Here is a 13924-nt window from a genome sequence, read left to right as displayed (position 1 = left end):
TATGAATTTTTCAGCAAAGTTAGATAACTAAATGGTGATTCCTAAGAAAATATACACCGTGAAAAAAAAATATTTTTAACATGAAAAAATATAATTTTTGCCACAAAAATTAAAATAACTCAAAACCCTATCTTTTTACCAACGTAATTTTTTTTAGGGAAGACGGTCCATTGTATTAGCAATCTACCATAAAAAATTGGTGATGGTAAACTAATAAACAAAAAAGTTATGACAATTCAAACATTTCACAATTTTTACATTTGGTAAATATTTTTTTCTGTGTAAATTATTTCGGTCAGAAATCGCAGTTTGATGCTGATTTTATTGTTCAGCAAAGTCAGATAACTAAATGGTGATTCCTAAGAAAATATGCACTGTGAAAAAAAATCTTTTTTAACATTAAAAAATATCATTTTTGTCACAAAAACTCAAATATCTCAAAACCCTATCTTTTTACCAACGAAATTTCTTAGGGAAAACGGTCCATTGTATTAGAAATCTACCATAAAAATTTGGTGATGGTAAACTAATAAACAAAAAAGTTATGACAATTCAAACATTTCACAATTTTCACATTTCGTAATATTTTTTTTTCAGTGTAAATTATTTCAGCCGGAAATCGCAGTTTGATGCTGATTTTATTGTTAATGGCCTTGCGTGAGTGAAACAAGCTGTTTTTATTATGTATTATGTATATTGTATGTACAGTAATGTTCCGATTTTATCACGCCCTCCGCGCATTAGTCGTTTATTCATTAATTTGCTGTTACATTTGAGGACAAGTGTTTTCCCTCTTCTTCAAGATAAATGTTGAAAGCGTGTTTTACAACGTTAAAAATATTAAAATGGGTATAGATGTTGAAGAATATTTCAATGCATTTTTGAAAAGGGGCGTGATTAAATTGTCTAAACATATATCGCTGATGGTACGGTGGCATGATTCTCTGCACTTACCACTTCTAGCAATTTCTCAGTTGTTGTCGTTTTCGAACTTCCTGCGCCCTGCTTTACCGTATATCATCGGCTCGTTTGTCAAAGGACGTGCAAATGCGTAAATTTGTATTCAATGTGGTCATTTGGGCATAACCAGTCTCTTTCAGTTTATCTATGGTGCTTTCGGTGAGATTTCGTAACTCTTTTGAACATTTTTTTCATCAAACGGTCTACAAGAGAGAGTTGAGTTGAAGACCTTTGAGAAAGCGACTGTTCATGTTGTTCGTTAGATTATAATAAACAAAATCACTTGTTAGTTTTAACTGACTAGTTTGGTGTTGTTTGCTTGGCTGAAGAAAAAAAATTACTATAAAATCTTTAATATCCATAGCGGTAGTATTTTTTTTGCTTTTTCGTGAGCATTGTCATGGTATGTATAGGGGAGACTGAGGAGACTTGATCCCTGGGGAGACTTGTTCCCCCCATATTTTCTCGGAATCAAAAACATTTTTCTTCTAGCATATTTTTTTCCAAAACGACATCTGGACAGGCGACAATGTTTTGGCTACAATTGATTTTAATTGTGTATTGCATTATTTTTTAATGGCTGATGGTTTGTTTCCAGTCTTTCAGAAATCCTATAGGCGATTCCGAAAAATTTCAATAACGTTGTGATAATTGAACCAAATCGTTTCAAAATTTCACAGCACATAGTATGAATAAAGTACTATCAAACGCATTTATTCAAATAAGGCTGTTATATTAATATTTCAATTAATGTAGCTTAGTGTATACAACAGTGACATGGGGAGGCTTGATCCCTCAAGGATTACACACACATTATACATGTGAAAAATAAAATTCAATTTGGAAGCCTCTATTTACTCGGAATTCTAGTATATTCAATGATAAAACGTGTCAGATAATTATTATTTTAGTACAAACCATGAAAAGGGGGATCAAGTCTCCCCATTTTCAAGATACGGCATATCCTTAACAATTTAAGGAAATCTTATAATTTCAAATACACCGCATGCATCAAAAATGCAAGAAAACTTGAAAAGAAAATGAATAGGAAGCTTCTGGAGTTATTTTCCCTTTGAATTAACCATGTGCTCAAAAGGGGGATCAATTTTGACCCATTTTTGGAAAATACATCATAAGGCATGCCTCCATAAAAACACAGTTTTGAAAACTTCAACAATAATTTAAAGTCTTTTTGTTTTGTATAAACTTGCAATAGATGTTTACCTGCTATTCTGTACGAAAAATGGATCTAGTTTTGTGTTTTTTCCTAAAGTTACAGGCAAATTTAGAAAAAGGGATCAAGTCTCCCCAGTCTCCCCTACAGACAAACAAACGTAACACTGACGAAATTTTCATTGACCACGCCTTTAACGATCATTTTGAATCTTGGTTGTGGCTTTCATAACCAGAAGAGCGCCCATCGTTTTTCTTTGCGTTTGATGTTTCACACTAGCGCCTTCTGATGACGATATTGCACAACGCAGTGTTTCGTGAAACATTTCCACCAGGTGGTGGTAGTGTGAACTGGGCGATGAATTTTCACGAAAATTGTTCTAGGCGTTTCGTCTGTTTGTCTGTGGTATGTACCTCTCATGCATTTGTTGTTGTTGAAGTTACTCGCATTCTTCCGATCATAAAGTCTGTTCTCTAAGAGGTATTTTTTTTTGCAGATAAACTAGACGTATACGCGTATATAAAACTTTTATTATACAGCTTTTGTCTTAAAAATAAGTTTAATTTCATTTTTCTTATAATCAACAGCTTTTCAACCAGTCACGTACAATAAAAAGTATGACACTCTCAATATTTTTGATCACAACACTGGATCGCGTCTAAGTTTCAAATAGATACTATTGTAATTATGAATAATCAAACAAAAATATCATGAAAACAACTTGTTTAATTCAGGCGGAAGTCTTTACAATAAAATCAGCATCAAAATATAATTCTCGAAATAATTTACACAGAAAAAAAATTTTTTTTTGTTACTAAATGTAAAAATTGTGAAATGTTTGAAATGTCATAACTTTTTTGTTTATCAGTTTACCATCACCAAAATTTTATGGTAGATAGCTGATATAATGGGCCATTTCCCCTAAAAAATTGACGTTGGTAAAAAGATAGGGTTTTGAGATATTTGAGTTTTTGTGACAAAAATCATATTTTTTTAAAGTAAAAAAAGAAATTTTTTACAGTGTATATTTTCTAAGGAATCATCATTTAGTTATCTAACTTTGCTGAAAAATTCATAACAATCGAACAATCCGTTTTTGTTGTATAGCTTTTAGAATATTTTTGAACTATTTTCGCATACACCCTTTTGAAAAGTTAGTCGTGAGTGAATATGAAGTTTTAATATCGAAAAATGGCGATTTAGATGAAATTGAAAAACTGTGCAAAGTTTCAGATATTTTTGAAATGGTCGCTCAGGATCGACTGACATGACTTCGTGGAATTCCTCTATTGGCGAAATTAGAAGAGCAGAACTTTTTCGGTAATCGATTTTACTGAGGTACAGTACAGGAACTGTAAAAAATGTATGCAAAAGTTAAACAATTCATTTTTGTCGTTATAAGCTGTTCTGATTTCTTCACCAATTTACGATCACGGCTCTCAAAATTGATTGTGCATGGAGGCATTGTTAAATAAATTCTCGCAGAAAATACTGAAATTTCATAAAAAAAAATTCAAAACAAGGAGTCGAAACGAATTCCTAATCAATTACCAAAACAAATCAGAATAAAATGCTATAAATAAACCGAAAGCATTGAAAAGTGATCTCCCAAGGAAAAGTTTCTCTTTCCTTAAGGTTTGCCTAAAGAATTTCCGAAGGAATTAAAAAAAAAAAGTTCACAAAGGAATAGCCTGATGATTTAACAGAATAATAGCAAAAGAAATTCGTGAATAAATTTCTGAATGAGTGCTTAAATGTAATGTAAAAAAGTTTTCCGAGAATCGCTGAATCAATTACCAAAAAAAAGCCATAGGAATTGCCGAAAACAATCATTTTTTTTTTACTTTCGCATATGAAATCATCGTCATCTTCAAAAACCAGTACGCTAAAAGATCAATCGACCATAGCATTTCCTAAGTACCCTATTTAACAGATTAAAAGACCTCGGATACTCCTAGGTCTCGAAGGTCGAAGACCACATTCGAATTAATTAATTACCGATTTTTAACCAGAATGAAAATCTGCAATTTGCAGTGATACCCATCGAATAGTTTGAAAGAAATCGATTACACTAGTTTACAGCATTTTTGAACTCGGTAAGCTGATGATCGTTTCTGGTGTAGAATCATGCCCTGCGTTCGAAAACGCGACAGAAAAAAATACAGTAGAGCGGTACTTTCCATACAAGGTTGATGATTTGAAATCGATTCTTGTTCTATTTTTAAGCAAAGTCGCTCACTTCACACACCTCATTCTCCGTAATCAATGCACCGATTGAGCTGAATTTTTTACTGTATCTCGCCTACATATGTTATGTCAAAAAAAAAAACGTTGACAAAGAATTTTTAAATTCTTAAAAAATACATTTCTTCACATATTTTTAAAAATTTTGCTAAAATTTAAGGAGATCGTTCCCAAAACTCGCCAATATCTTGAATTTTATCAAACTGACGCAAAAACCTGCATTCAGATGAACGAATGGTATTACATTCAGCTTTTAATTTATGGAAAAAGATTTAAAATTGGCTGAACAAAACGCAAGATATTTGAATTTTATTAAATTCCATATTTTAAAAAGTTGTAATACTCGATATTGAGCTAAAACTCAAAAACTGTTCCACTTTAATTTTTTTGAAGCACGGTTTCGAAATCAGCGCTAAATTATGCTTCAAAAATTTTGGTCGTTGACAAAAGTTCACGACTTTTGTTTTATTTTGTAAACTAGTGTTATTAATTAATGAGGCCTCCGATTTGAATGCGGCCTTCGGTGAAATTTTAGCTGATAGAATAGTCTATGAGAATACTTGGGAAAATTCTTCGGTTGATTGAATGAAGCACACCGTTTTCCCATACTTACTTCGAAAGACTTGTGCAGTTTCAATTTTCAACCAAATCAGCTCAAATTTTTGGAGAAGGCATAGAATCTGGTTATGGTTTGAATAATCGATGTGGAGCAAAAACGATTTTTAGAACCACGCTAGTGTATATCTACTCATTTGCGCTACCTCGCATGTACCTGTTGCTTCCCATCCTCGATCGCGCACGATGCTACCTAGTATCGCTTGTGGTGATCTACCTCAAAATGTTACTCTGTTTAGGTAATTATTTTGAAGATGAAACCTATCCCACCAGTAGGTATCCCCATATGCCGGTATTCCTCACGAATAATTTATTTTAGATATACCTACTCGGTTCAAAAAGCTGCTAGAGGATGCCAGAGAACAGCACAAAGTGTTACAATCTCATTAAGGAAAGAAGTTATCATACGTTTCAATCCAAGATGGTGAAGAGGAAAAGTCAACCAATTATCAGCTCAGAGAGCAGCAGTGATTCCGAATTCGGTTCGGATCTTGACATGGAGCTGTTGTCGCTGGCCAAGAAAAAGAAGACCAGCAGGCTGGCTTCGAACTCTCCCCGAGTGGAGGAGTCTTCCGACTCCTCGGATGACGATTCGGAACCAGAGGCATCCATGCAGTGCATGAAGCGAGAGACGAAGCAGCAACAGCAGGCGGAGTCTGGTTCTAGTTCCAGTGAAGACAGTGACGATGAAAGTGGGAGTAGCAGCAGTGATTCTGAGTCCAGTTACGAGTCTGAAAACGAGAAGATGGGATACGTGATCGGTGATCTAGTTAGATTGGTTCGAAGGCCCGCAAGACCAACGGTTTTGGCCAGACGCAGGCGATCCCCCGGAATTTGATTCGGCCATGCTGGAAGAACGACCAACACCTGCATTTCCAGCTCAAGCAGTACCTCCAAGCGAAATCTTCGTCGTTCACGGAACTCGTCCGTATCGTAGCACTGCTGCTTCGATTTCGGCACAACTCGCAAAAATGCAATCGGCCGTCCAGGAAAACTGTTATTTGAAGATATCTCAATTTTTAACATGAATGAAATAAATAATTCATTTTGCACTCCAGGATTTTTCTTAAAAGGTCAAAAAGAGAGAGAGAATGGGGTAAAACGGGCCCGATACACTGATTTCCAGCATCGTGCGGCGAATGACACCCTCCTTATTCGAAACTGTAAGGATTTTTGCAGTGTGTGTCAAAAAATCATTCGAATCCATCCACCCCGAGCAGAGATATTGAATTTATTTGCGTTTTATATCTATTTTTTCCCATTGTGCAATGCCTTTATAAATTCCATCAGCAATTTCTTTTCAACTTCCTTTTCCAATGTCGTAAAAAATGTGAATTTCTCTGGTTCCTTCGAAAATCCTTTTGAGAGTGAATCCGGTAATTTATTGACCAGTTTCCCTGACATTTTATTTTTAATAATTGGCAGCGCCTTCTGAAACTTTTTCGCCTATTTTGTTTCTTCTGGTTCAGATTTTTTGGGATGTTCTCCGGGAATTCCTTATGGCGATATTTTGGCAATTCTTTTGAAAATCCTTCGTAAATTCCTTAGGGATGCCTTCAGCTATTTCTATTTATTTTATGAAATTAATTTGTGGATTTTTTTGAAAAAAAAAATTGGTAATTTCTCAGGCAGAAGCCTTTGTTTTTAAGAATCCATCTAATCCAGAGGTTCTCCAATTTTTTGCTATCGCGGCGCTTTTTGAAATTTTCAAAAAATTCGCGGCACACCTACATCTTTTAACAGAGAATTTTTATTATTTTCGAATAATTTTCAGTTCAAACATTTAAATGCAAAATTGTGAGGAACTTTCAGTACCATGTTTTCTCAAAATCCAATTAAATTGAATTTCTTGGGTCAAAATGTATTTTCAATAACAAATGCTTTAAAATTTCATAAATATTTGTTAGATTTCAAATGCCTTATTTATTTATGAACTAGGTAAACCAATATATCAAAAATTTCTGCAGATAAAGAGAGCTGCTAATGCCTTACAATAAAAAAAATAGTAAAACTGTTGCAATATTTTTAAAATTCCGGGTACATTTAAATGATTTCACAGAATTTTATAAAAACCTTAGATTTTTGTTGGAATTACAAAATTTTCAAAAACGGCTTGTTTAGAATGTAGTGTGGTAAATTTCAGCAAACTTAAGTACAAACATAAAATGTTCAGGACTAGGCTGATGATGGATCATTCATATCCATGCGTTTGATCATTATGTCTTCAGAAAAGCTTGAAGGTCTATCTTTCACATAAGTTTTGGATGATTATTTCGTCCTACAATTGAAAAAAGTGCCTTTGGCGCAAACAATTTACAAAAAAAAAATGTCTGAATGTCGATCAAAAGTTACTTATATTTTTCATAATTTTTCATTAAGGCAAAACTGGAAGCATTTTCTCATTTTTTCGGTTTTTTATTTTTTATTAAATGACAAAGCAATATTTTCAAAACCGGTTTTCGTGCACATGTAGGGTATGGATCAAGGTATCTTCTGAATTTTTTGAGGTGGAAAATGTTTTCCATTTTTTCAGAAACCATTTTTTGTGAAATTTTGTTCAAAAATGGTTTCTGCAAAAAACGAAAACATTTTTCACTACAAAAAAAATCAGAAGATACCTTGATCCATACTCTACATGTGCACTAAAACCGATTTTGAAAATATTGCTTCGTTATTTATTAAAAAAAAAAAAAACAAAAATTAAAAAGTGAGGAATTGCTTCCAGTTTCGCCTTAAAGACAAGATATATGGAGTACATGGCTCCAATAAAAAGTGATCTACTTGCACATAACCGAAAATTTGCAGAAGTATTCTATCATAGTGACGTTAGTAAAAAATGTCGTCCCGAAAAGCAGAATACAACATAAAAAACTGTATGGAAATGTATGGAATAAGGAAAGAACTGTAATAGGACCTTTGAAATATTTACTTTCTGTTACAAGCTGTTGATAGAATCAAATACTGAACTGGAGTGTAGGAAATCCAATCATTTTTTTCAATCTTAGCCAAGAATTTCTCAAAACTCCGAGAATTTAAAAATTTGATTAAAAATCATAACGTTTTAAGAGGATACTAGAATTTTAAGAATATTCGAAGGTTGGTATAATTTTTGGAAAAATGCCGTGCAGCAACACTTCGAAGATCCGTCAAATAAAAAAATACGTTCTGATATTGAATTATATTGTTTTGGCTCAAAACTCTGCGGCGCACCAGTGAAATGTTCACGGCGCACAGTTTGGGGAGCACTAATCTAGCCCACCAAATTCTTCGATTCAGTTGATGATATGGTTAATAATTGTTGGATTTAGTTAAACTCGTACAATTTCCAAATTGATAGCACGTGAAATTCCTTGGGCTGCAAAACGGTGAGTCGATAAGGAGAGCGTCCAATATAGCTCTGGTCCTCACAAGTTCCTACCTCATGCTTCCACGGGTCAAGCGATGACAAAGACCGCCAGCTAAGAGTTGTGTGCTTAGCTGGTAGTGCAGCCTGGGCACTGTTGTCCTTCTGACTTCAGCTAGATTGAGGAGGTACGATCCGAGTGTCTGTTCACCAAGGAGGTGCGGCTCAAACAGCGTCTGTTCTGGCATCCAGCGGCTGAGTAAGAAACGCTGCACCACGCCCAGCTAGATCCAAGGTGGTAGCCCCATCAGCGTGGTCGTCCCAGTGTTGGTTGGGACGTTAAACAGAACTGGCACGATGGCCCTCCGGCGAGACAGGAGTGTTGGCGTAGGCCCAATAAGCCACCCGTAAAAATCCCCATTGCGAATAACATAGGAGAAAATACGACTCGATACAATCGGCAAAGACCCACGCGACGAAATAAGGACTACGATTGGAAACTTGGAACATGGAATCGCAAGTCACTAGGTTTCGCAGGATGTGACAGGATAATCTACGACGAACTACATCCCCGCAACTTCGACATCGTGGCGTTGCAGGAACTTTGTTGGACTGGACAGAAAGTGTGGAAAAGCGGGCATCGAGCGGCTACCTTCTACCAAAGCTGTGGCACCACCAATGAACTGGGAACAGGATTTATAGTATTGGGCAAGATGCGACAACGTGTGATCGGGTGGCAGCCGATCAACGCAAGGATGTGCATGTTGAGAGTTAAGGGCCGTTTCTTCAACTACAGCATCATCAACGTCCACTGCCCACACGAAGGGAGACCCGATGACGAGAAAGAAGCGTTCTACGCGCAGTTAGAGCAAACATACGATGCTTGCTGGCCGCGTGACGTGAAAATCGTTGTCGGCGACATGGACGCGCAGGTAGGAAGGGAGGAAATGTACAGACCGGTAATCGGGCGAAACAGCCTGCACGCCGTATCGAATGATAACGGCCAGCGATGCGTAAACTTTGCAGCCTCCCGTGGTATGGTAGTCCGAAGCACCTTCTTCCCCCGCAAAGATATCCACAAGGCCACCTGGTGATCACCCGACCATCAAACAGAAAACCAAATCGACCACGTTCTAATCGACGGTAAATTCTTCTCAGATATAACCAACGTCCGCACATACCGCAGTGCGAATATAGATTCGGATCACTACTTAGTCGCTGTATGCATGCGCTCAAAACTTTCGACAGTTATCACCACGCGTCGAAGTCGAACGCCGCGGCTCAACATCGAGCAACTTCGTAACGTAGAAGTGGCTCAAGACTACGCGCAGCAGTTAGCAGTGGCCCTACCAACGGAAGAGCAGCTTGGCGCAGCTACACTTAAAGATGGCTGGAGGGACATCCGATCCGCCATAGGTAGTACCTCGGCTACAGCACTAGGCTTCGCGACTCCGAATCACAGAAACGACTGGTACGACGGTGAATGTGAACAGTTGAAAAACGAGAAGAATACAGCATGGGCGAGAATGCTGCAACACCGTACGAGAGCGAATGAGGCACGTTACAAACAGGCGCGGAATAGGCAGAACTCAGTCTTCCGGATGAAGAAGCGCCAGCAGGAAGAACGAGATCGCGAAGCGATGGAAGAGCTGTACCGCGCTAAGGACACACGAAAGTTCTACGAGAAGCTGAACCGCTCGCGCAGAGGCTTTGTGCCACAAGCCGACATGTGCCGAGATAATCACGGGAATATTCTCACGAGCGAGCGTGAGGTGGTCGAGAGGTGGCGGCAGCATTACGATGAGCACCTCAATGGCGACGTTGCAAGTACCGAAGGTGGCGTGGTAACAGATCTAGGAGTATGTGCACAGGACGAAAGACTTCCGGCCCCTGACCTCCAAGAGATTGAGAAGGAGGTTGGTCGGTTGAAAAACAACAAAGCCGCTGGAGCAGATCAACTCAGAGTTTCCCATTGCTCATGTGTACATAAATGTGACAGCGAGCCTCCTACCAAATTGTCTCCCAGCTCTTCAAAATCACAGTGTGCTGCGCTGCTAGGAGGCTCACGAAAATCTGGTGGGTGTGAGCTAAGCGCCTAGCTCCCGGGGAGCTCGTCTCATGCGCTGCGTGAGCTGTTGGTATCTAAGGTGAAAAACAACTTCTTGGCAACGAAGAACCTCAACAACTTTTTTCCGTACACAACTCAAGTGTCTGGTTGGTCTATACGATACGACTAGGGACTCTCAATGCGAAGGTTACGGTTTCAATTCTCGTTCGTTTAGGAAGTTTTTGTCGTGAAATTTTCTAATTTAATCAGCGCATGAGACGAAGCTCATGAGACACATCTTGAGAAAAATGAGGCACACAACTTTCAGTCTCAAAATGTACAGAGCTCCTGGGAGCTCGCTTGCCATGTGGCTCCCGTACATGGGACTACAGCACGTGTACATCAACTCTGGATCAACTACCAAGCGAGCTTCTAAAATACGGTGGAGAAGCACTGGTGAGAGCACTACACTGGGTCATTACCAAGATTTGGGAGGAGGAAGCATTACCAAAGACCAAATAAAGACGTCCAACTTCCATACAATCCATTGAAATTTTAAGGCTCACGAAGTACTAGAACAATAAATCCATAAACCTTACCTTCTTCTTGAACAACCTTAGACCTTTCTCTGTCTGAGCTAAATCGTTGCTAAGAGAAAATTGCTTATTATTGACGCAATAACAACCAAGCAAAACGTATCGCTTGGTGAGTGTTAAAAACTTGGTTAGAAAGGGTATTTGATCGATGAATCTTCTTTGAAATTAACTATTCTTTTTATTTTAGGAGTTTTCAATGCTATCAAAAGGATCGATAAATTATTGGCGACTTTTTTAACCAGTCCATAATGTAATCCCGTATCAATAGCCCGCTGCTCTGAGAGAGGGTACGGTCAGTCGCTTACTACTAAATCAGATCCGGAAGAATTTTGTTGTCTTGCTTCACGATGCTCCGGTTATAAACCACTATAGTGGCGGAGAATCCCAGACCAGTATTAGCTACTTGTTCTGCAGCTGTAGCTACTTATGTGTCGTATCTGCCGAGGACCCTTTTTTTCAGTGAATTTGAATTAAAATTATGCCAATTACGTATAAATAATAAAGATGAAATTGAGGATGTAGGATTGAATTATTTTATTTTTGATGAAAAGCGTTGCAATTTATCATGCAGAAGGATCTTCTTTGAAATCTACGGCACCAACCAGAGCGTCAAGCTACGAGGAAAGCACAAACCTCCGGCGACTGTTTCCGCTTTAGTAGAGTATTCAGCAGACCCCGCCATCTTCGATTCGTTCAAATCGAAGCATTGAGTTTTCACAGGGCGATTTCATTAGGGTCCAGTACAACTCGCCCGACTTCCGGCCACGAAATAATTATATTGTAATCAACCCCATAGAGGACACAAATATTGTTTTCCCTTCAACTTTACCGTGTTTTTCATATCGTATAAGGATCACCAGATGGCCGGACGACGGAAATAAATTGGCCTAAAAAACAAGCTAGTCTGATTGATTACTTGCCGGTGTTTTCTAGACCATTTTGTTTTCTTCTGTTAGTGTCATTCACACTGTAACATAGCCTACTAAAGAAAAATATCGAAAGAACACAAGTTGCAAGGTAAGTCGAAAAAGGGTGAGCTTCGATCTGTCAAATTTGGGGACCGGGGGACCGAATGCAGTACTAGATGTGGTCCCTGGTTTGAGCTCAAGTGCTACGTCTTTATTTGGTCTTTGGCATTACCGGAGGAATGGATGGAAGGTATCGTGTGCCCCATCTACAAAAAGGGCGACAAGTTGGATTGCGGGAACTACCGCGCGATCACACTACTGAGCGCTGCCTACAAGATACTTTCTCAAATTTTATGCCGCCGTCTATGTTGCAGAAATGCCGCGAATACAACGTGCCCACACATCACTTGTTCATCGATTTCAAATCGGCGTATGATACAATCGATCGAGAACAGCTATGGCAGATTATGCACGAATACGGATTCCCGGATAAACTGATACGGTTGATCAAGGCGGCGATGGATCGAGTGATGTGCGTAGTTCGAGTATCAGGGACACTCTCGAGTCCCTTCGAATCTCGCAGAGGGTTACGGTAAGGTGATGGTCTTTCGTGCTTGCTGTTCAACATTGCTTTAGAGGGTGTAATAAGAAGAGCGGGGATAAACACGAGTGGGACGATTCTCACGAAGTCCGTTCAGCTGCTTGGTTTCGCCGATGATATTGATATTATTGCTCGTAAATTTGAGACGATGGCGGAAACGTACATCCGACTAAAGAGTGAAGCCAGGCGAATCGGATTAGTCATTAATATGTCGAAGAAAAAGTACATGATGGTAAAGGGCTCCAGGGAGGAATCACCGCGCCCGCCACCCCGAATTCATATCGACGGTGATGAAATCGAGGCGGTTGATGAATTCGTGTGTTTGGGCTCGCTGGTGACCGCCGACAACGACTCCAGCAGAGAAATTCAGAGGCGCATTGTGGCAGGAAATCGTGCTTACTTTGGACTCCGCAGAACTCTACGATCGAATAAAGTTCGCCGTAACACGATGTTAACCATCTACAAAACGCTGATTAGACCGGTCGTCCTCTATGGGCACGAAACATGGACCCTACGTGCAGAGGACCAACGCCTTGGAGTTTTCGAACGGAAGGTGTTGCGTACCATCTACGGCGGAGTACAGATGGAAGACGGGACTTGGAGAAGGCGAATGAACCACGAGCTGCATCAGCTGCTGAGAGAACCAACCATCGTCCATACCGCGAAAATCGGGAGGCTACGGTGGGTGGGTCACGTCATCAGGATGTCGGATAGCAACCCGACTAAAATGGTTCTCGAGAGTCATCCGACCGGTACAAGAAGACGTGGAGCGCAGCGAGCTAGGTGGGTCGACCAAGTGGAGGACGATCTGCGGACCCTACGCAGAGTGCGGAACTGGAGACAAACAGCCATGGACCGAGTGGAATGGAGGCGGCTACTATGTACAGCAGAGGCCACCCCGGTCTTACCCGAGCAGAAGGGCATACCTTACAAATACCATGCGAAGAGCAACATGTGCTCTAATACCTAAAATTGTTATTGCTGCGTTATTTTGCGAAATGTTATGAGAACATCACAATAACAGTTGGAGGTATTTGAGCAGAATTTGGTATTGATGTAGTATTTGTTGGTTCAACAGTGAAAATAGCTGAAGAACAAGATTTGCTATTACAACATGAAGTGATCGAACAAATGAAACAGTTGATAACAAGAAATGTTATTAGTTTGTTATTCATTAACTTTGGAATAACAAATACAGTACTTGAAATTTTAGGTATGCATTCATTATTGAAATAACAAGGCTTGTTATTTTCTAGGTGTTATTTATACAAAATTTTGGTATTCATTTATGTTATTTTGCCTCTTATTACCACCTAACGAAGGGCATATCAAGGTATGGTAGTATTTAAGATAAATACCTTGATATGTTATTCACTTGTTATTTTCTTCTGCTCGGGTAGCCTGACCGGCGGCGGCGGCGGACTACTGACTCAGAA

At 39.0% G+C, this 13924-nt stretch overlaps 1 protein-coding gene and 1 long non-coding RNA gene across 6 annotated transcripts in view; one reads left to right on the top strand and one right to left on the bottom strand.

Annotated features, from left to right (window-relative positions):
* The window catches only part of LOC134288583 (uncharacterized), a 280379-nt gene that overhangs the window by 155055 nt on the left and 111400 nt on the right, over positions 1-13924 (bottom strand). The window lies entirely within an intron of this gene.
* On the top strand, positions 3907-6581 carry LOC134288582 (uncharacterized). Its single transcript, XM_062853837.1, has one exon. It carries the CDS (start codon positions 5346-5348, stop codon positions 5829-5831), a length of 486 nt encoding a protein of 161 aa, XP_062709821.1. The 5' UTR covers positions 3907-5345; the 3' UTR covers positions 5832-6581.

The sequence above is a fragment of the Aedes albopictus genome, chromosome 2 (assembly GCF_035046485.1).
Source record: "Aedes albopictus strain Foshan chromosome 2, AalbF5, whole genome shotgun sequence".
NCBI lineage: Eukaryota > Metazoa > Arthropoda > Insecta > Diptera > Culicidae > Aedes > Aedes albopictus.
Note: the sequence above shows the minus strand (reverse complement) of the source record. Positions and strands in the feature narration are given on the sequence as shown.

Excerpts from the sequence above, each read along its gene's own strand:
- LOC134288582 (XM_062853837.1), top strand. The coding sequence starts at position 5,346 with ATGCCAGAGAACAGCACAAAGTGTTACAATCTCATTAAGGAAAGAAGT.